Raw genomic sequence first — 20,310 nt, 5'->3', positions numbered from 1 at the left:
GAACACGCACACACGCATTGTCTCAAAGCCTCTTTTGAGCATTTGCAGTGGTTTGTCAAAAACCAGTCTGGAGCACATCCTACAAGCACTGATGGATGCATGTGACTCCCTTGGCACGGGCTTGCACAGCTGGAACTGAGAGTAGAGGCGGGGGGCAGAGTCCCCCTGCCTTTGAACAAAAGAATATACAAGCAACCATGAGAGCTAACCACGGTCCAAGAGTTAAATACTGGAATACCTTCAAAATAAGCTTAATACCTTTAAAATCAAAATAAGCCCGACTACTGTTTGTCTCATAGAGGTGGAAATATCTGCAGATGCTGAAATTCCCTCTTTAGTTCAGCCACTGCAGACGTGGGAGCTTTCTTCTTAAGGGGCTAGTCTTAGAGCAGGGATGGGCAACCTGCAGCCCTCTTGCCCCAGGCAGCCCTTGTCTGAGTTTCAGAAGCCCTCTGTGGGCAATCAGCCCAGACCTCTGGCAAGAGTGATCTGTGTCCCCCACCCACAGCAGCCAAGTCTGTGGGGGGAGGGGCAGAGAGAAAAGCGGGGGGTCCCTGGTTCTGCCCACCACTGACTTCAGGCCTGCCAACAGCCTGCATGCAGCCTTGGGCAAATTACCCCTGAGGAAAGGCAGCCCTCCTCCGCAGAAAAAAGGTTCCTCCCCACTGCCGAGAGACTTTCCAGTGTCATGTAGGAGACAGATTTCACAAGGCACTTGACCTGTCATCTCCAATGCTCAGGGTGGAGAAAAATATGTTAAAGATGCACATTTGCAAATAAATAACCGTACTAAAATCTGATCAAGGGTCATCAAAGTGCAATCCTTTCTTCTAGAGGGGTAGCCGTATGATGTCTGTCACAGCAAAAGCAACAGGAAATCCTGTGTCACTTTTAGGCCTGACAGATTTACTGAAGCGGGATGCTCTTGTGGGCCAGAGCTCACTTTTCCAGGCAGCGTGTGTGAAACAAAGCAAGGCTAAAAGGGCAAAGCAACGCAGGAGGAGATAACTGTGGGTGTGTCACAGCATCACGCGAGCACTGATGAATGCCGGATCCAGTCAGTGTGAGTCTGACCCATTCCTGACCAGCAGCAGTGATGCATATTTTCCAGAGGAGTAGCTATGCTTGTCTGTTGCAGCAAAAACAACAACAACAAGGAATGTTGTGGCACCTTAAAGCCTTGCCAGTTTATTCTGGCATGAACCTTTGTGGATACTGCCCACTTCATCAGGTACTGGTGATCTGATGATGCATAAACATAGCAAGATCAAATGGATGTAAATAAACACCTGAACAAGGGTGATTACTTTTTCTTAATTCCTCAAACAGCTTCATCTGGAATCCCTTCAGGCTACAATCCTATACCCACTTACCTGGGAGTAAGCCCCATTGACTTACTTCTGACATGTATAGGATTGCACTGTAAGTCATCTATAGGCTGTCTGAAAGGGCCGGGAAAAGGAAAGGACAGGCGTGAATGTCTATCAGTTGTTTTATTAGGGCGCAATCCTATGAACGTTTAGACAGAAAAAAAGTCCTCAATTCCCAGCATGCCCCAGCTGGCTGGCTGGGGCATGCTGGGAATTGTAGGACTTTTTTCTGTCTAAACTTGGATACGATTGCAGTCTGAAGGAGCATATGGCCTCTAGACAGCGGCTAGACAGCCATAGGATAGCTGGTTTTCCAGGAACTGACCTTGGAGCCCGTGCTCTGAGTTTGGTTCCCAGTGAATCAACCTCCCCCTCACTTCTGTGCTGCCTCGGAGGCAGCACAGCACAGCCCCAGCCTCGGTGCTCGCAAGAGGAGCGCGGAGTGGCCGAAAAGGGGCGTTCCAGGAGGGAGTTCCGGGGCGGGGAGGGTGGAAGTGCCTGCACAACACATCCAATGAGTCGTACAGCAGACTCCTCCCCTGCTCTGCCCTCACACAGCTAGACAGCCGCAATCAGCTGTCTAGCCGAAAATGCAGGCAGGAGAAGTGGAACGATCGCCGCCGTGCTTCCCCTGGCCTGCATTGGATAGGCGGTCGCCTCTGAGTTCGGAGGCAGCCGCCTATCTGAATAGGATTGCACCCTAAATAACATGAATAGCAATAGGTAGATGGACACATGATCTCATGCATGTTTACTCAGAAGTAATTTCCAGAGTTCAATGGGACATTCCCAATGTCCATAGAATTTCAGCCTTTTTTCCACCTTTTTCTTTGAGAAAAATTAAACAATGCTAAAATGAATTAGATTAATAGAGAGGATCAATTGTTTATTTTGATCTTCCTAAAATTAAAATGGCTATAATACTGTGATATTCAGTATCATCACAGCAATTTCATATTTATATGTTATCAAGTGGAAATGAATTTGTCCCCCAAAGTTCTCTTCTAAAAAAAAATTCAGCAAATTTTGATAGTACCTATTTGTCAACTACTTTCTGAATGAGTTGATATTTAGTGAATACTTCATAAAAAGCATCAGCATTTGACATGTGAGCAGTTTCCAGCATATTTATTTATTTATTACATTTCTATACCACCCAATAGCCAAAGCTCTCTGGGCGGTTCTCAGAAATGAAAACCACAAGCACAGCATAAAAACGATATAAAATATAAAAGCATTAAAACTACAGTATACATCTTTGACAGTGTCTGATAGTAATTCATTTTATGTTAAGTTCATTCATTCATTCAGCCTATCAGTTAATGTCCCCATCGAATAAGTGAAAACATCAGAATGGCCAACTCCCAAATTTTAACACTGAGATTCAAATGTCAGATTTCTGGATCAAGTTTGGACACTGAAATCCTAATTGCAAAACTGGAAAATGTGTTGAATTTCAAAGTTTCAGTTCAGTCCTGATATCGTGCCTTTGATACACTAGGAACTTTACATAGGGAAAATCCATTGGCCCTATATACATGCAGCCCTTCTAGAACTCCAGCACACTGCTAGCATCATCATCTGTAATGGCCTTTGCGAAATGTTCTTGCGGCTTTTGCCATCTTAGCCGCATGAAGGGGTCGAGCCTCTATTAGTGGTCAAGTGAACATGCCCCATGTTGGCCCCCGGGGGGGCAGCAACTAGGAAAGGCTGGATCCGCCTTCAGGTAATTCAACTCTCCCGCTCCCCACATCCGCCATAGGCCTTACCTTGGTTAAGATAGGTCAGGGTCTCCTCGTGCTGTTTGACAGCTGGAGAGGTGACAGCGCACAGAACATACTGGAAGGACGGGCAGTGCTGTTCGGCGGATGTGGAAATGCTGTTCGGCTCCTCCTGTTTCAGGAACGGCAATGCCAGGGGCTCCCTGCGGGCAGCAAGAGCAGGTGTGGACATGGGGGACGCAGGCTGTGCTCACAACACACGCTTCACGCATCCACAGGTCAGGAAATTCCTGCACGGACAGCGTTTGTGTGAAGGCGATAGCATGTAACTAGGAAGTCAAGACGTGGTGCTTGCCTGGCATACGTGGCCTGGCCGCATGTCCATGTGGTGACTGAATGCTGTTGCTACACCTTGATGAAGCGCCTAACGTCCTCTAAGCACTGTCCAGATACTGAAGGAGCGCAGTGCCTGCCCAGAGGCTCACTATCCGACCGACAAAGGGGAGAAGGGACGTGGAGGGAAGAGGGAAGAAAGCGCAGGGGCACCAGCTCTTTCTCCGGCCGATGGGTGGGGCCGGGCTGCTCTCCCCCCTGCCACGATGGCCCTCGGGGGGGGGCGGACGCGGCCTCCCTGGGGCGCTTGGCCTCCTGGCCAGCGGATGAGGCTGGAACGTGCTGCTCCCAGGGCAACAGACCATGGGATGTGGAAGCCGGCTGACCGGCCGCCTCTGTGCCAGTTAGCGGCTAATGTCTGCCTTCAGGATGGGCTTCCTGACGTGCACCGAGATGTCTGTCAGGCAGCCTGTGTTCGCCCTTCTCGTGTCCGGAATTCGAACGTCGAGTCTGCACTGGCTGGAGCGTGCATTTCATTGGAAAGTGCCTGTTTCTCACGTTCTGTCCCATACGGACGACATTATTCACCAGCACCTTACACGGAAATACGCTAAAGGCTACGAAACATGCGACTGGCCCACCTGCCAGTACGTCCCCGTGTTAGCCATCGGTGGCACATTAACTGCTCTGGGGGCGGGAGGAGACGCGGCTTTCGCCCAGTGCAGGAGAGCCTCCCTGCCTCTTCTCCCATGGCGTTTTAACTGCAGACCGCCTGGTGAGCGGCGACGTACAAGCCCGGGTCACCCACCGCACGTTAGAAGGAGGTCTGCGTGTATTCAGACAAGGCCCTCTCTGTTTCGCCATGTGTTTCACCGGGCCCGGGGGCCGCTCGCTGCCCGCCCGCCCCCTGGCCTGAGACTCTCACGATGGAACGGTTCCACCTCGCTGTTTCGGCGCGTGGCTGCAAACCTGCACTTCAGCGGACTCTGCCGCCTGGCTCAGGGCTTGCGGGAGGCGAGCCCAGGCGAGGGAAGAGTCGGGGGCTGCTGCTAAGCCGACTGCTGTGTGGTTCGAGGGAGGCTTCGCTGCAGAAACTGGGTCTAGAGTTGGCGGCGGCCTTAGGGGGACAAGATTTTCAGGCATAGCAAGCCACACGCTAGTGAGTCAAGGCAGGCGTGCGAGGCAGGACAAAGCCGCGGCGAGGCGGCCAGTGGCCAGATGCAGCAGAGGATGGGGGCTCCTACACCTTTAACAGCAGGTCCTGAAATCCCGTCTTCCACACAACTATTAAAACCGCAGCAGCCCTGTCCTCTTTTGCATCTGGCAACCCAAGAGGAGCGGAGCAGAGAAAGCACGAAAAGAAGCGGAGAGGAGAGAGAGAGAGTCTGGCGTGAAGACCTTTGAACAGCAGTTTTGAAGGAGGACAGTGATACATACTGTAGAAATCTTATAGGGGGAAATTAAACATCCCTGGAAGCCAATGGGCGGAACCAAGAAGGAAAGCAAGGGGAGACTCCCCCAAGCCGCCCACAGGGTCTGACTGTGGTTCACTGCCAAAAGTTAATTTCCTTAATTTCTCTGTGGGACATAATAATAATAATAAAATAAATGATGATGATGATTATTATTATTAACAGTTTACAAAAGTTAAAACATTAAAGTATAATATACATACGAACATCAAAATACAATACACAATATACGTACATATCTTGCAGGAACATACTTCTGCAAGACATAGTGATGCCACAAGCTTAGCTGGCTTTAAAGCAGATTACACACATTTATGGAAGATGAGTGTTTTGCTGGGCATTAGCCAAGATGGCAAAATGGAACCCCCATGTGCTGAAGCACTGTACCTCTAAATACCAGATGCTGAGGAGGGAGACTAACAACAACACAAGGCCAACACCTCCATGCTCCGCTCCTGAGCTTTTAGAGGCATCTGCTAGGCTGCTGTTGCAAGAACTACAATGCTAGACTAGATGAACTTCGGTCTGATCCACCCAGGCAGTTTTTATGTTCTAAGAAGCATCAGTAACCAGCTGAACAACTGCAGCTGTTCCGAGGCTCCTGCACGGCCTTTTCACCTCCCAGGTCTCTGGCCAGTGGCCCAGGTGGGAAGGGACAGGCAGATAAAAGAAGGCCTCTCACCTTATTAGGTTGCTGCCAGAACAAGGATACAGTTCTCCTGGGCTTGGCCAGTAATGGTCAGGTTGGCTGTGCCAGAAAAGCATGACTGGTGGGTCCCCAAAAGATGAATGCCAGAAGCACAGGGAAGGGGGGAAAGACTCAAGTCTGCAGCAGCCCGTTGCTATTCTGGAATGCAAGAACCACCTCTTTTCTTTTTATGCACCTGCCGACCAGGTGGGTGTGAACAAGGCCAGATGTCGTCTGATTGGCTGTGGGTGAGATGCCTTGGATTACAGCTTTTTACAACATTTTCTCTCCTCAAGTTGACCAGACGTATGGATTGCTCTTACGTTCACTTTTTTTTTCCAGTCCCAAGGAATCTGGGTATGTGATTTTACCCAAAACTTTGTTATAAAAAGACATGGGAGATGTATGTGGGGGGCAGGGGGAAGAGAAGCAGAAAAAAGCCCAGACAGGCAAAGGTAGCGCATGGATAAACCCCAACGCCACGTAAAACTGCATGATTGGATTTAGGATCCATAGGTGATGTTGGATAAATTACAACCTCCTATCTATAGATTCTGAACAATTTAGCATTGCTTTAAAAAAACAACAACCCCCCACCACATAGATACTATTATAATTAAAGGAAATATAGACAGAAGTGTGGTAAATAAAACAATCACTAGTAATCAGGAACAGCAAAACCAGTTATTTATTTTACAACCACTTGTAAAATAAATTGTAGCATTAATATTATGTTGGCTGCTAGAGCAAAAGACATGACACACAAGAAAAAGGGGTGGGGAGGGAGGAGGAACAGCGCACACTCAGGTACCAGTTCTTAAAGTCACAGTTCTTATTACAACCAGCTAGGATGGAAACAGTTCAGGTAGCCTGACGGAATGGCAGTTGAGGGAAGACCAAAGGAGCTGGTGTCTCAGCAGAGGCCATGGAATAGTCCTGCTTCTGTTCTTGCTCGCTGCTCTGCAGCCTGATATGACTGCCAGCTGTTTGAATAAAACGTGGAGAGGCTCCATTGATGTCTCCCATGCTCCCCCCCCCAATGCAGAGTTCCTTCTCAGAACATGCAAAGTGATAATAGGAGATAAATAATTCTGAGTATGTGCAGAGTGCCTTTCCTTTGCTACTGAATTACTACAACCAACCAGCTTTTGCATATCTGAGAGTCCTAGGAAGAGTTTCCAGGTCAAAGTATATGTATGCCTAGCAGATTTGGACTCTGGAACATCTCTCTCCTGAGAAGAACTGCTGCATCTCAGCCAATCTTGACAGAAATGTACAGTCAAATGATTGACAAACTAGCAAAATTAAATAGCTTCCAGCATTCTGTCACACCCCAGTGTGCCCAAGAAACAGAGGTCAGGCAGAAGAGGCTTTGCGAATTGGAGCAGGCTGATTTACAGTGGCTGGTGTCACTTCGCCCCCACTCCAATGGGATCCCAAAGTGCACCCTGTTACTTTCCTGCATATACATGACCGGATGCTCCTTACTCCTGTTTATAAGCTTATTTTGTAGATCACCCTCCTATATATAATTATCAGGGCAGTTTTCAAAATTAAAAACAGAATGAACACACAATAACAGAGCAGCAAAATTATAAAAACACAAGGGGAAAAAACTGTAGGAGAAAGGCCTGATAAAAACACTTCAGATGTTAAAAGTCTTGACAAATAGAAAGGCCTTTGCCGTAGCAGGGACATTGTACTAGGCATCAGGTGAACCTTCTTGGGAAGCAAGTTCCACGGGGGGGAGGGGGGTGCCATGACAGAAAAGGCCCTTCTCCCCAGTCACCACCTGCCTCACCTTGGATGGCAGAGGTATCTGGGGGAGGGCATGTGAAGACCATCTCAGCAGCATGCCCCCAATTCCCAAAGTAGAGTGCCTGTCCACTAGGATATCCTGGTTGATGGTATTGAAAGCCAGGAGAATTAACAGGCTCAGACTCCCCCTGTCCTTCTCCTTGCATAGGTCATCCACCAGGGTGACCAAGTCAGTTTCTGTGGCCAAAACAGGCCTGAAACCTGCCTGAAATGGATCCAGATAATCAGTTTCAGCCAAATGTGCCTGGGCTTGCATAGCAACTACCCACGCAATCTCCTTGCCCAAGAAGATATTTGCAGTGGGCCAATTGTTACTATAATGTCACCTATAATCCTTGATGTCCAGGGAAGCCATCTTCAGGAGTGGTCTCACAGTCGCCTCTTTCAGCACAAGTGGGACCACCAGCCCCTCGCAATGAGGCATTTATCACGTCCTGGACCCAGCCAGTGGACCTCTTCTGCTAGATCAGGGGTAGGTGACGCGATGCCCCGCAGATGATTTAGACTACAACTTGCATCACCCCTGAGCACCACTGGGGTTGATAAGAGTTGTAGTCCAAAACATATGGAGAGCACTGGGTGGCCGACCCCTGTGCTAGATGTTGTAAGCTAAGAATGGACCATAGTCGAGCGGACCCGTGGAGCTCAGACCCCTCCAAGCATTCCTTCCACCTCCTCAGCCTGCTGTAACGTAACTTCATCCCATAAGCACATGACTAGACGGTGCTTTGGATGCTTCCCTCAACCAATCTGCAGAAATCGCAGCATCCAAGTCAATGCTGGAGCAATTCCATCCTCCGGCTGCTTAGCAAACATGTCACGGTGTCCCTCTGGAGGAAGGCAGAAGGGGCTGTCCAGCCCTGGCCGTGGTAGCCCAGCCCTGGCCGCCAGGGCTCTGGCAGAGGGGCTGCGACACTCGCAAGGGTTCTTTCAGCGGGAAGCCCTCCCCAGAGGCACAGGCACACCGCCCAGTCTCACAACAGACAAGTCTGTTTCTGTTATCAGTAACACTTCACATTCACAGGGCACATTCAAAGAGTCCAAGGCACTTTGCATGGTCTTGCCTCAGGGGCCAGTGCTGTCATTCTCACATTGCAGGCAGCTGTCCGAGGCTAAGAGACCACCCAGTGAATCTGTGGCAGATACACTGGGCTGGGGTCAGCACCTGACATCCTTTGGCCACTGCCAGGGTCCTGATGCCCTGGCAAAGTCCACCGCTGAGGCCTTGCCCTGCGCCCTCCATAAAGAAGTTCTGGTCCGGCACTCCAAGCAGCGCCAGGCAGCTGGATCGAGCCACGCTTCCAATTCCCCACAATGCCCCTGACCTAGTGTCGCTCTGGGGCATTCTGGGAAATTAACAGGGTGGCTAGATGGCCACTCATGCTGCCACTGCAGCCCCGCAATGCTGCCAGGGCCTGTTCTCGAAGGAGGAGCCCACCAGAGGACACTTGGCCCTGATCCCCCTCAAACCTGGTCCTGCTCTGCAGACACCAAATTCGAACTTGGGTCTTGTATCTGTAACCCAATGTATTCCAGCAGTCCCTAACCCACTGCCTTCCAGATTTGTCGGGCAACAACTCCCATTGTCCCCAGCCAACCTGGAGGGCACCAAGTTGGGGAAGGCGCAAAGTCTTCCAATTCTGTCTTTCAAGACCTGCCTGCCTGTCTCCATGGGAGCCCAACAACGGGTTAACCTGAGAGGCAGCCTGGATATTAATGACTGTTGCATAGTGAAACAGAGAGTCGCTTGGAGTGTGTAGGAGGTCAAGGGGAGAAAAAGAGGTCTGACGCAAGAAGAGAGGATGAATTCTTTCGGCTCTTGCACAACACTGCTGGAAACATTTCCGTATTACGGAGAAGTGTTATAAATGTATCATTATATAAAGCCTCCCGGTTGGACAATCACCATCGGAACGAAAGCGGGGGGGGGGGGTGTTGCCTCCTCCCCTGTTTCCGGACGATTCCCAATTGTGCTCCAGCTGGGCAGCGTCACCTTCAGCATCATAAAAATGAACTCCCATCGCATGCTGGAGCCCAGGGGTCATTTTAAGAGACAGCCAAATTGCACCTGTACTTCCCGCAGCAGGTCTGCCAGAGCTGCAGGGGACCTTGGGAAGGAACGCAGCTGAAGCAGTGAAGTCCCAGGTTTGGTCCTCCTCCCCAGCATCTCCAGCACAAAGGATCTCCAGCAGCCGGGCTGGGAAAGGCCCTGGCCAGAAACGCTGGATTGCCACTGGCCGTCAGACTGGGCAGACTGCAGGCTTGCAGGATCGACCTCATTTTTATTCGAACCCCGAGATCCATCAACCACTGCTTGATGCAAAAGGCATACACTGAGCATTAAAGGATTCTGAGCCCAGGAAATTCTTCAGTACCGAATGGCGCTCACAGCCCTTGCATGTTAAAACCCCACTCCTGGTTACCCCAAACCGTCTTCATTTCAGCAGTGCAGTAGCTTCGGACCCTGGACTTAGGGGTCTTATGGGGTCCCCTGGTTTGGGCAGTCGTGTGTGCACTTCAGTTGTGGAGCACACAGGCATTCCTCCCCGCCCCCACGCACCCTGGCCCCGCCACCATGCCACGTTTTACAACTGCTTCTACATCCCTGACATGTTCGACCAAAAAAAGTAAAACAAAAATATTGTTTGCCAACTCTTAAGAAGAAAATAAATATTCTGAGCGTGTGCCATTTTGCATTTCAAGCTGACTTAAATCATAGCACTGTTATGACTACAAGAATAAAATGGAGTCTGTTTCTGCCGCCCTGATGCTAAACACATCTACTTGGGAGTAAGCACTGTTTTGTTGTTGTAGGAAAGGGTAATATATATTTAAAGTGAAATAATACAACGAGAACATCAGAAGAGCCCTGCTGGATCAGGCCAAGGGCCCACCTAGTCCAGCATTCTGTTCACACAGTGGCCAACCAGCTGTCGACCAGGGACCACAAGCAGGACAAGAGCGCAGCAGCACCCTCCCGCCCACGTCCCCCAGCAACTGGTGTACACAGGCATAGCAGCTCTGATATTGAGCAGCTGTAAAATATGCATATGCCCAAGGGCCACCCTCTTGCTTTGAAATAAGAAGGAAGGGTGCTGTGGCAAGCAGCAATCAACCCCAACGAGTCCTGGCATGCCGATCTCGGCCCAGGTGCTGATGCCACCTATTTGCAGGTGATGGGGACCTGCTGCTCTCTGGGCTATCCCCCCACCCCCGGGGCTGTGGGGTCCTGGACTCAGCCCTGAACTCCAGCCCTTATACTCTGCACCACTTTAATGTAGGGCAGGGGGCAGGGTGATGTTACAGCTGCTATTCTTAAACAATTGGGAGTCAGAAATCCTTGCCGATCAACTGCAAATCACCCAGAGATCTGCCAGTAGATCCAGATCTACCTTCTGCCCACTCCTGGTGTGGAGAGTACATCGCTACTTGGACAAATGGGCCTGACGCAGTATAAGTTTGCTTTGCAAGTTCTGTGAGGCCAAAAGTCACCAGGCAACCCACCAGCCAGGTATGCTGGCCTTGCTGGGACCTGGCAGCCCTCTCCGTTTTTGCATTCCCTTGAAGGGCTGGGGGGTGGGGTGGCATGGAAGGGAACGGAAGGTTTATCTGGCTTGAGGGGCCAACTTGATAGGGCTGCTGGGCTGCTTGGCGGAGCTCAGGTTGTGCACAGCTGGCTGCCCGGTATCCTGGGCCCATGCAGCAGGTTGCAGTGCAGCATCTCTGCTTGGTAGGAAGGGAGAGCTCTTGGGTCCCCTGCAAGCAGCCATCCGTGAAAGGTTTTGCATTGTGTTTATCAGGGGCGTGGGGGGGGGGCACAATTATCATTTGTGTGGGGAAAGGGATTGCTTTTAAGCTTTCTTCACTGGCAGCATTACAAACTGATCCCATAAAGCTGGTGAGAGAGTGACTTGTCCCAGGCCAGCTGCTCTGTTCATGTCCAAAGTAGGATTTGAATGCAAGCCCAGGTGTGAACGAGACCACACTGCCTAAATACAGCTGTAGACCCTAAGGCCCAAATTCTGTTTGCTCAGTAATCTATTTAACTTGAGGTGAAAATTGGGAGAAATACTAAATATAGGCTCTGAAATAGGTTTGAAAAGCTTTGCATTTTGCTTTACAATTTTGACTTTGTGGCATACTTAAAAACAACACCTGATTGATGAATTTTAGGGTGATACTGTTGCATATCAACTTACACATTTTAGGGTGCAATCCTATACATATTTTGACAGAAAAAATCCTACTACTCCCAGCATGCTGCAGGCAGTCATGCTGGCTGGGGTATGATGGGAATTGTAGGACTTTTTTCTACCTAAACATGCATAGGATTGCACCTTTAATCAATTTACACCAGCCTCCCTCTGTAATTGCTGAATCTGTAAGAAGCATTCATAATTGATATCTTGAGAAAAATTCTGATTATGAGAATCAAAATGTGATTCTTTTAACTTGAATTAGGAAAAAAATGTTCCGGTTCTCCCCTCCCCCCGTTAATTTCCCCTTATCCCATTCCAGAAGCAAGGGGATTTCGGGGTTTGGAGTTTCTTTTGCAGAGATGATCACAATGGAGTGTAACAATTGTTAGCTGGCATCTGGCACGTAAGGAATCTATTTCTGCCATTGATGGAATCCATCACTAGATTGTTCCTCTTCTGGAATAGATTCTCTGCAATCAGGAGAAGTGGAGCAAAGAAGGCCAGTGAATAAAAGAGCCACTTTGGTTTGGAGGATGAGAAACCAAGACCGTGTTTCGACAACAGATGGAGAAGCTAATGGAGGAGTACAAGATTTTTTTTAAAGGAATCAGCTTTGCTGCTCTTTGGTCCATGCAGGGCTCCACAAGGGAGTGGTCTGGACCAGTAAAAATCGCTTCACAGAACATACTTCCTGGTGGGGGGTGGGCAGGGGCTGCTCATCCAATGAGAGAGGCTTCCCCCCTCTCCCCGCCCCCTCTTTCTCCTCTCTCCTGAAAGTCCAGATGCACCTGCATTTCAGGAGCAAGCCTCATGGACCACAATGGGAGTTACTTCCGAGTAGATACACATATGCTTGTGCTGGGAAAGAGAGTAGTAAACACAAAGACAGAAACCAGCCCCCATTTTAACCCGTAGGATCTCTATATAACAAAGGGTCAAAGTAGTTCCTTCCTAAGGCAATAAAATAAACCAAAGGAGAATCAGAGCCTTGAGATCGTGCTTTACCGCACTTAGGGAATTGGGCTTTAAAACGTGCCATGTCAATTGAGGGGGATCTCTGTAAGTTCTGTGGGCATTCAGAGGGCAACCCTCATTCAGCACAATAGGAGTCACTTCTGAGGAGACACTAATTGGTTTGGTAGGGACGGGAAGCACACAGGAAACATCCTTTGACTGGGGTCCTGATGAAAAGCACGCCCCTGGGCAGGCCTGGGATCCCCAAGGTCAGTGTGGGGGTTGGGGCACACAGCAACTATGCTGGGGAGAACCCAACTTAAGGAAAAGAATCGGACTTTAAGCAGTCTCAGAAAATCCGGGTTTTCCCTGATAAGCTCTGGGGTGGCTGCTGGATAGCCATGATGTCATGTATCCCGAACGACCCCCATACATAGCCAATTTGGAGTAAATCACTTGTGGAAACAGGCCCCTTGAGAGAGACTCATTCCATGGACCCAGAACACAGAGCGGGTTACTAGTTTCCCAGTGCTGACAAGGTGCTAAGAATCAATTCTGCAGCTCGTCTTCCTACACAGTCACTCTGACTAAGAAGGTTCGGGAAAGGCCAAGGGGATGGCTCTGTGGGCTGTGACTCATATATGCTGCCATACAGAACTCTGGCAACATACAACATTCCTGTTATGTTTGGGCAAAATGGATGCTCCAATTGCCAATGGAACAGGAAGGATGATTTTGCCTCCCACTGTTCCATTCACATGACATTTGTTTTTCTAGCAAAGGTTTTGGATACAGCAGGGTTGAGGTTTTGTCTTTGTTTTTTTAATAATTCAAGCTTCTAGGCCTCATAATGTTGTTGTTCAGTCGTTAAGTCGTGTCCAACTCTTCGTGACCCCATGGACCATAGCACGCCAGGCCTTCCTGTCTTCCCCTGTCTCCCGGAGCGTGCTCAAGTTCATAGGCCTCATAATGGCGGAGCCATAATCCGAAACCACACAAGCAGCATCTGTAGAAGGTGCTCAGGAGACAGGACATCTACTCCCTGCTTGGACACTTCATGGCCTCTAGATATGTCTCCCTATTCCTCTCCTGCTGCTACTATACTGCTCCTTGAAAAAAACAACAGAAATATGATTTTTACAACAGCTCAGAGACTAGGTTTGCAATAAAGCAAGAGCAAGTCTCTGCAAGAAAAGAAGCTTTTCATAACTTACACTGATTTGCATCAGAAGCTTAGGAAGTGTGTTGGTACTGCAGAATAAGAGATATTAATTGCCCCTGGAGGGATTTACTGTGTCCCACTGGCAAGGTCTATTTGTCATCTGAAGCTGCATTTATGCCCCCTCCCCCGCCCGATGGCTGTGCATTTTAGCAGTGAATATGGGGAAGAGATACAAGATTGTGCAAAGAGCACCTTGCTTCAGGACTATGTGCATGATTCCCAAACTGGATAGGGGTGTGTATGCTGAACTTTGGCACTTATTTAAGGGGGTCACTCGATATGCCTGGGTGGCGTTCCATGTAGATGGAACCCTGGCAGATCCAATCAAGGGTTCATCCAGCTGAGCTCTGTAATGGTGGCCAGCCAGAGATGCCTCTGGGAAGCCCCCCAGCAAAGCCTGAAGGCAGCAGGCCTCCCGCATAGTTTGCTCCCCAGCGTGTAGTCATCAGAGGTATACTGGCTTCAAACAGGGAGGTATCATTTAGTTATCATGGCTAATAACTCCATCAGGGTGATGTTGGCTGATTTCAAAGTTGATGTGCTGGTGCTCAGATCTGCCTAAAAGCCCTGGCATCCAACATGGCAGTCTTGCCCCTAATCCCAGATGTGTGGAGCTGGTTATGGTTAGTCAGTGATGACTAGAGGATCCTGTGGACATGATGCTCATGGGCACTGTCATATTTAGTATTACTTTACAAGTCCCAGGCTCAGCTTTAGCATTCCCAAATGTTTCTGGAGCTGAGCCCTGGTCATTGCTGGTTCCAGTTAAACCCCTCTTAGGTACAGATGAGTGAATTAACTCTTTGCATGTTTCTCTTTGGGGCTGGGGACTGAAATAGGTAACCCACATAGAACTGGAAGCCTTACCAGGTTTATTATTCTATACCAACTCCTTTGCAGTCTTGCTCTACTATAACTTTTTGCTTACCTTTTTTCCAGTAATGAGTTCAAAATTAGGGTGAGGAAAGGAAATAAACCTGGTCAGGAATGTTCTGTGAATATAAAATATGGAACATTTTTTATTAGGGGGTTGTGAAAATAGTCAGGAAAGATCCTTTCGCAGGAGGAATTGTAGCTTGAGTGTCCAAAGTAGTTCAGGTGGCAAGGATCTCCCCAAGATCCTTGGGGAGATCCCCAAGATCTCCCCAAGGATCTCCCACTGGGATAAAGGGCTCCTTCACACGGAGCTTTTATCCTGTGATTGAGAGTGCTCATTCACGGAAGTTTGCAGGCTCTTTACACGATGCCGTGAACCTCCAAGGCATCTCCTGCACTAAGTGCCCTTTGTTCCATTTTTAAATAGATCGCAGATAATGAGCTATCAAATTGCCCTGTTGTGTTCCGCTTCAGTTTCCTCCATGAAAAGAGGAAAAGTGGCAAGAAGAAGAGCAAGATCAATTAAAGATACTGGAAGACTCAGATATGGGAAGGAATAGGGGGAAAGGGGAGGGGGAGAAGGAAGCAGGTGAAAAAGGGAGTCGTCGTGATCCTGCATTGAAAACGGAAGCAGAAAGCCCCATTTTAAATGCAGATTTTTAGGCTGGTGTAGAGATGCTCTAAGCAGTGACTATATATGACCAGGACTGATCATATAAGAGCAGTCACAAAACTGCCTCTGTAAATAATGCTGGCTCTGGTTTGACACTTCATCTCTCACATTGGCCAGCAGATGCCTCTGGCGAGTTCACAGCATGAGACAGAGTGCCTGTCAGTCTTCAGGATCAAAGGTTTACCCCCTTAACCATGGAGGCTCCATTTTAGCTGTTATGGCCAACAGACATTATTTACATTGGGTTGGATTCCAATTTAGTCAGTGTAGACCCATGGAAATCTAAGTTAGTTGTGATTTCAATGGGTTTGCTCTGACTATGACTAAATCTGGATCAAACACAATCTTATTAAAAAATATTTCTAGACCATTCTTGATCAAACACAATCTTATTAAAAAATATTTCTAGACCATTCTTGATCCTGATGGGTATTACAGCAATACAGTGGGGATGAATAAAATTAATCACACTAAAATACTGTCATAGAATAAAACAAGGGCATGACAAATAAACAATGAAGAGGCAGCTAAAACAATAAAGCAAATTAAATAATAAAGCAGATAGCTCATGTTCCTTGATTCTGTCTAACCTTTTTTAAAAAAAAAATTACATTTATCCCAACCTTTCCTCCATGGAGCCCAAGACAGCATACAAATTCATATCCTCCCAACAGCTCCATGAGGTAGGATAGTCTGAGAGAGCGTGACTGCCCAAACTCACCCAAGTGAGCTTCATGGCTGAGGGGATTTGAACTTGGGTCTCTCGGGAACTAGTCTGAAACTCTAGTCTGAAACTCCAGGGGTGTTTCCAGATGGAGGACTCCTAGGGCTACCAGTCAAAAGACACTACATAGCCATTCATTCTTTGGGCTCCATCGCATGGGTGGAGAATTCGGCATCAGTACCAGTGCTTTCCCCATCTGGTATCTTTGCGGGATTGGCTCGTTCTCTTTAGATGGCTGCCTTCGTTGCGTTATTTCCCATTTCCTTCCTTTTCATGGGGGCGGTGATGCCGCTCAGAGACATCGCTACCTTTCCGCGAAGAACCATTACACGTGCCGGGGGCGTCACGATAATTCCTCCCTGTTTCCTGCCCCTTTCCCTCCCCTCATATGTTACTGGTGGCTGGGCTACGACTGATACACAGACAGCCCCCCTGTTCCCCATCCCCCCATCCCATGTTTTGCCGATGCCTCTGCCTTTTACTCTGCCATTTACTTGACCTCCGGGAATGTGGGGAATGGGGGTGTCCTGGCAGGCCAGGATGCCACCATGCCAGGCCGATTTCCCCCTCTACAGAGGAATGTGCATCTGGGCGTCAGGGCATGCTAGTGAAATGCCACTCTGCTGCTCTGCCACATTGTTCTGAGGGCTGCAGGCCGAAAATGGCAAGGACCCGAAATGGTGCAGGCGTGGCAAGGCAACACGCCCCACAGCCCATCATCACTGCCTTCACCATCATGACTGCACCCCCAACACCCCAAAACAACCGCCCACAGCCGCCACCACAGTGCAGTTTATTTGTGCTACGGGAGAAATTCATGGGCAGGCCATGGCACTCCTGTTGCGTGGACTGGAAAAATACCACATTTTTTCCATTTGAGAATAACACAGGATAGGCAGAGGGAAAAGGCGGGATAAAGATTGGAAGATGAGGGCATCGTGTAATGGACCCACAAACTTCTGTGAATGGCCAATCATGAATATGTGATAAACGGCAGGTGTAGAGACGCCCTTTGTCTGCTTAACAGATTTTCTGCAATAAGAGAAAAGATGGAAGAAGCAGAGTTTGGGAGGGGGGGCATGGGAGGATTACAAATAGAAGTCAGTGTTATGTGGACCCTGTACGATTCCGTGAATGAGGGAGGGCGGTGGCATCTTGAAAGCCTCATCTGGAAGCATGCCCAGTCTGGAACTCTAGCCAACTAGCCAGAAACTCCTAGCCAACACCACCACACTGAATTCCACCAGCACAGCCTTCCCCAGCCTGGTGCCCTCCAGACTGCAACTCACATCATGGCTGGCTGGGAATTATGGGAACTGAGTCTTAACATGGTACATCTGAAGGACACCAGGTTGGAGAAGCTACACTAGTTGATATGTGTTGCAAGAACAATGACAACGCTATCATCCTGCCTACAGCATGTTTGTTGGTTTGTTTGCATGTTTGATATCCCACCTGCAGTTAGCACCTGCCTCAACTCCAATGGTAGTGGAACCCAGAGAGAGATCTTAATGCAGGGACTGGTACACATGAGAGGAAGTTGTCCTTGAAGTTACCAGGCCCAAAGCCATGGAAGGCTATCTAGGACAAATACCAGCACTCAGAATTAAGCCTGGACACTGACCTGTTTTAAAACTGATATATTCTATGCACCATCTGTCTGGTCCCAGTCACTATTTGGCTGCAGTATTTGAACCAACTGCAGTTTCCAAAGAGTCTTCAGAGGCACCCTCATGATAGTAATCCAACCAGGATGTTACTGGAGCATGGATAGCTTGTGGCCAGGATGCCCCCAGAAGGGTTGCTGCTGGTGCGCCAGTCTTGGCCGGTGAAAGGCACTTTGTGCAACAAAAACCGCTTGGAATGCCAAAAAAAAGGCCAGATGTAAGAGCACAAACGATGGTGAACCTGATCCTTTGAGCAAGAAGCGTGCAACCTTGGGTCTAGAAAAGGCTGAACCTCAAGAGAGCCGAACCACCCACCTATAGAATCACCACCTTATCTGGACTGAGCTTCAGTTTCTTGGCCCTCGTCTGGTCCATTCATGATTCTAGACATTGATTATGTGAGATCCTGACATCAGCACCCAGCCCATGAAGAGGGGACTCAAAAGTGTGAAGACGAAGTGTGGAGAAGGCCCTGAGGTTGACGTACCCAACAGGAGGGTATGCTGCCCGGTGCCTGATCTGCCCCAAGAGACAGGGGCATTGCGTAAGGCGAAGCCAGGTTGACAACCCCTGTGAAATAAAAACGTCCCAGTACCTGCACAGGGCCTAAGGGCAGCAGAGCTCGCTGGGTCAGTGGATGGAGCCCGGAGCACATCGGCTGGTGGATCGTTGTGGTTTTGACAGACCCCCGCAGGCTTTGGGCAACTCTGGGCACAGAGGCCAGTGTTTCTGGTGGGCCCAGCAATTTTGCCGGGTCTGGGGTCAGATCCAAGTGCAAAAGATCAGTGCAGAGCCCCCGGCACCTTCCCTCACTAAGGTGTACCGCTTTAAAAAAACAACAACAACAACTAGTGGCTAAAGGTGCAATGGGTGGGGCTCAATTTCTGGCAACTGACCTGAAAGGAAAAAGGGGGCAGACCAATCCCCCCTGCCCCGCCCTCGCTGGCAACCCTGAGGATGAGGTACTGTACATACCCAGAGTTTAAAGGGTCTGTGGCTAGGGGAAACAGAGTCAAGGCAGAGGGACCGTGGTACTCAAGACCCAACACAGGGGATCTGGCAGGCTGGCCAGAGAAGGGTGAGGATTCTATTAGGCCCTAATAGTTAGGGTGTCTTATTTCTGGTCTAGAAGGGGGCATTTTGCCTAAGGGCATGACTTTCTGTGTTTCAGGGAGCACTAAGGTTCCTGGGAAACGTATCAGGGTTTCCTCGAGGAGAAGAACAGTAACGGTGGACATTCTCCCTTGAAAGACAGCTTGTCCACAACCACTGATCTCCTCCCAGCCTTGCTCTGAGGAGCGCCTACTGTGTGTCTCCCAAGGCTCACTCTCAGTCCACACAGAGCAACAGCAAAGCCCAACAGGGCTGGCAAGCGCCCTGCCTGAACTGTGCAACTTCCTGAACATCCCTCAGAATCCTTGGTGATGCGTGTGGGCTCCCCCGCAGATGGTGTGGGAAAGTGTTTGTGGAAGTAAAATGTGCCAAAGCCTCTGGTCTAGTGGGTTTAAAAGAGGGGTGCACAAGGAGGCAAAGCAGATGGCATTCAGTTGGAAAAGCAACAGTTGGAACTGGAAACCAATGCACACACATGCTCAACACACTTCGACCCCATTTTAAATCTCCTGAAGCAGCAGCAGCAGCAGCAGCAGCAGAAGAAGAAGAATCTGGCCTGGGAGTTTTATGTTGAATCATGTCTTAAAAACTTGCCCAGACAAACGAATAACACAAAGGCTCAGTCCGACCATAAGCAAAATGATCAAAAAGAGTGCATCTGAGCATATACAAAATGTCTCCACTTCGCCAATGAATAACCACAACTTGCACCAGCCCTGATCTGAGTTCCAAGGAAGCAGAGAGTATAATTTCTATCCAGCACCTCATCTCCCCACCCTGCCCACAGATTCTCTTAGGGATTAACCTGTAACATGGTCATTTCTCTACAAGGAGACTATCCCATCCCCTTGCTGAGGTGCTCCTTCCCCCAGGGAGCTGCTGGCACTTTCCTGTCTGCCTCTGGTCAAGTTTATCTGTAAACAAATGCGCCCAGAGCCCCTGGCGCAGATTGCCTCTTCTCTCCCCCGCCACCCCCAACTCCTCTTTCTCCTGTTTATACTGTATACATCCCAGAGGCTCTCGCACTGTCCTGGAAACCTGGCACGTGTTTGGTGTCAAAATACACAGAGATCAAAGGCCTGGAGGAGAGCGGTGGGGAGGAGAATTCATCTCTCCAGCCCAAGGTGCTGCGGTTCCATGCGCAGCTCTGGGAAGCAGAGTGGCCACTTACTCATCACCAAAAAGGAAGAATGCATCGCTAAAGAAAGACGACAGAAGTGGCTACAGATCTGCATAAAATTTGCATGGGATAATTGATATGCAGAGATGCCAATTTAAAAATAATTACAAATGCAGCACATCTCACCATAGTGAGGAGGACCTCTGCGCCTGCTTGTTGGCCCGCCCCCTGTTCAGTGGGATACATGGCCACCCTCTCTGGGAGAGAGGCATAAACACAGTCTAAGCTGGACCTTAATTTGAGACCACAGTGTCTGGACTCAGCCACGCAACATGCCACATAATAACAGAGAATGCCTCT

General features: G+C 49.1%; 1 protein-coding gene across 1 annotated transcript in view; it reads right to left on the bottom strand.

Annotated features, from left to right (window-relative positions):
- LOC146340915 (transcription factor CP2-like protein 1) overlaps nucleotides 1–5,744 on the bottom strand; it is a 53,910-nt gene extending 48,166 nt beyond the window's left edge. The window contains exons 1-2 of the mRNA XM_084804493.1: nucleotides 5,579–5,744; nucleotides 3,140–3,294 (exon numbers count right to left, since the gene is read on the bottom strand). Of these exons, the coding sequence (XP_084660619.1) occupies nucleotides 3,140–3,294; nucleotides 5,579–5,661 (238 nt within the window). The 5' untranslated portion in view covers nucleotides 5,662–5,744. The remainder of the gene's footprint in view (nucleotides 1–3,139; nucleotides 3,295–5,578) is intronic.
- Between the last annotated feature and the right edge of the window lie 14,566 nt (nucleotides 5,745–20,310).

Source organism: Heloderma suspectum, chromosome 6, assembly GCF_057233095.1.
Source record: "Heloderma suspectum isolate Gila_16-S chromosome 6, 16-S_ref, whole genome shotgun sequence".
In the NCBI taxonomy this organism is placed as follows: domain Eukaryota; kingdom Metazoa; phylum Chordata; class Lepidosauria; order Squamata; family Helodermatidae; genus Heloderma; species Heloderma suspectum.
The sequence above is the reverse complement of the archived record's forward strand: the minus strand, read 5'-3'. Positions and strand labels throughout refer to the sequence as shown.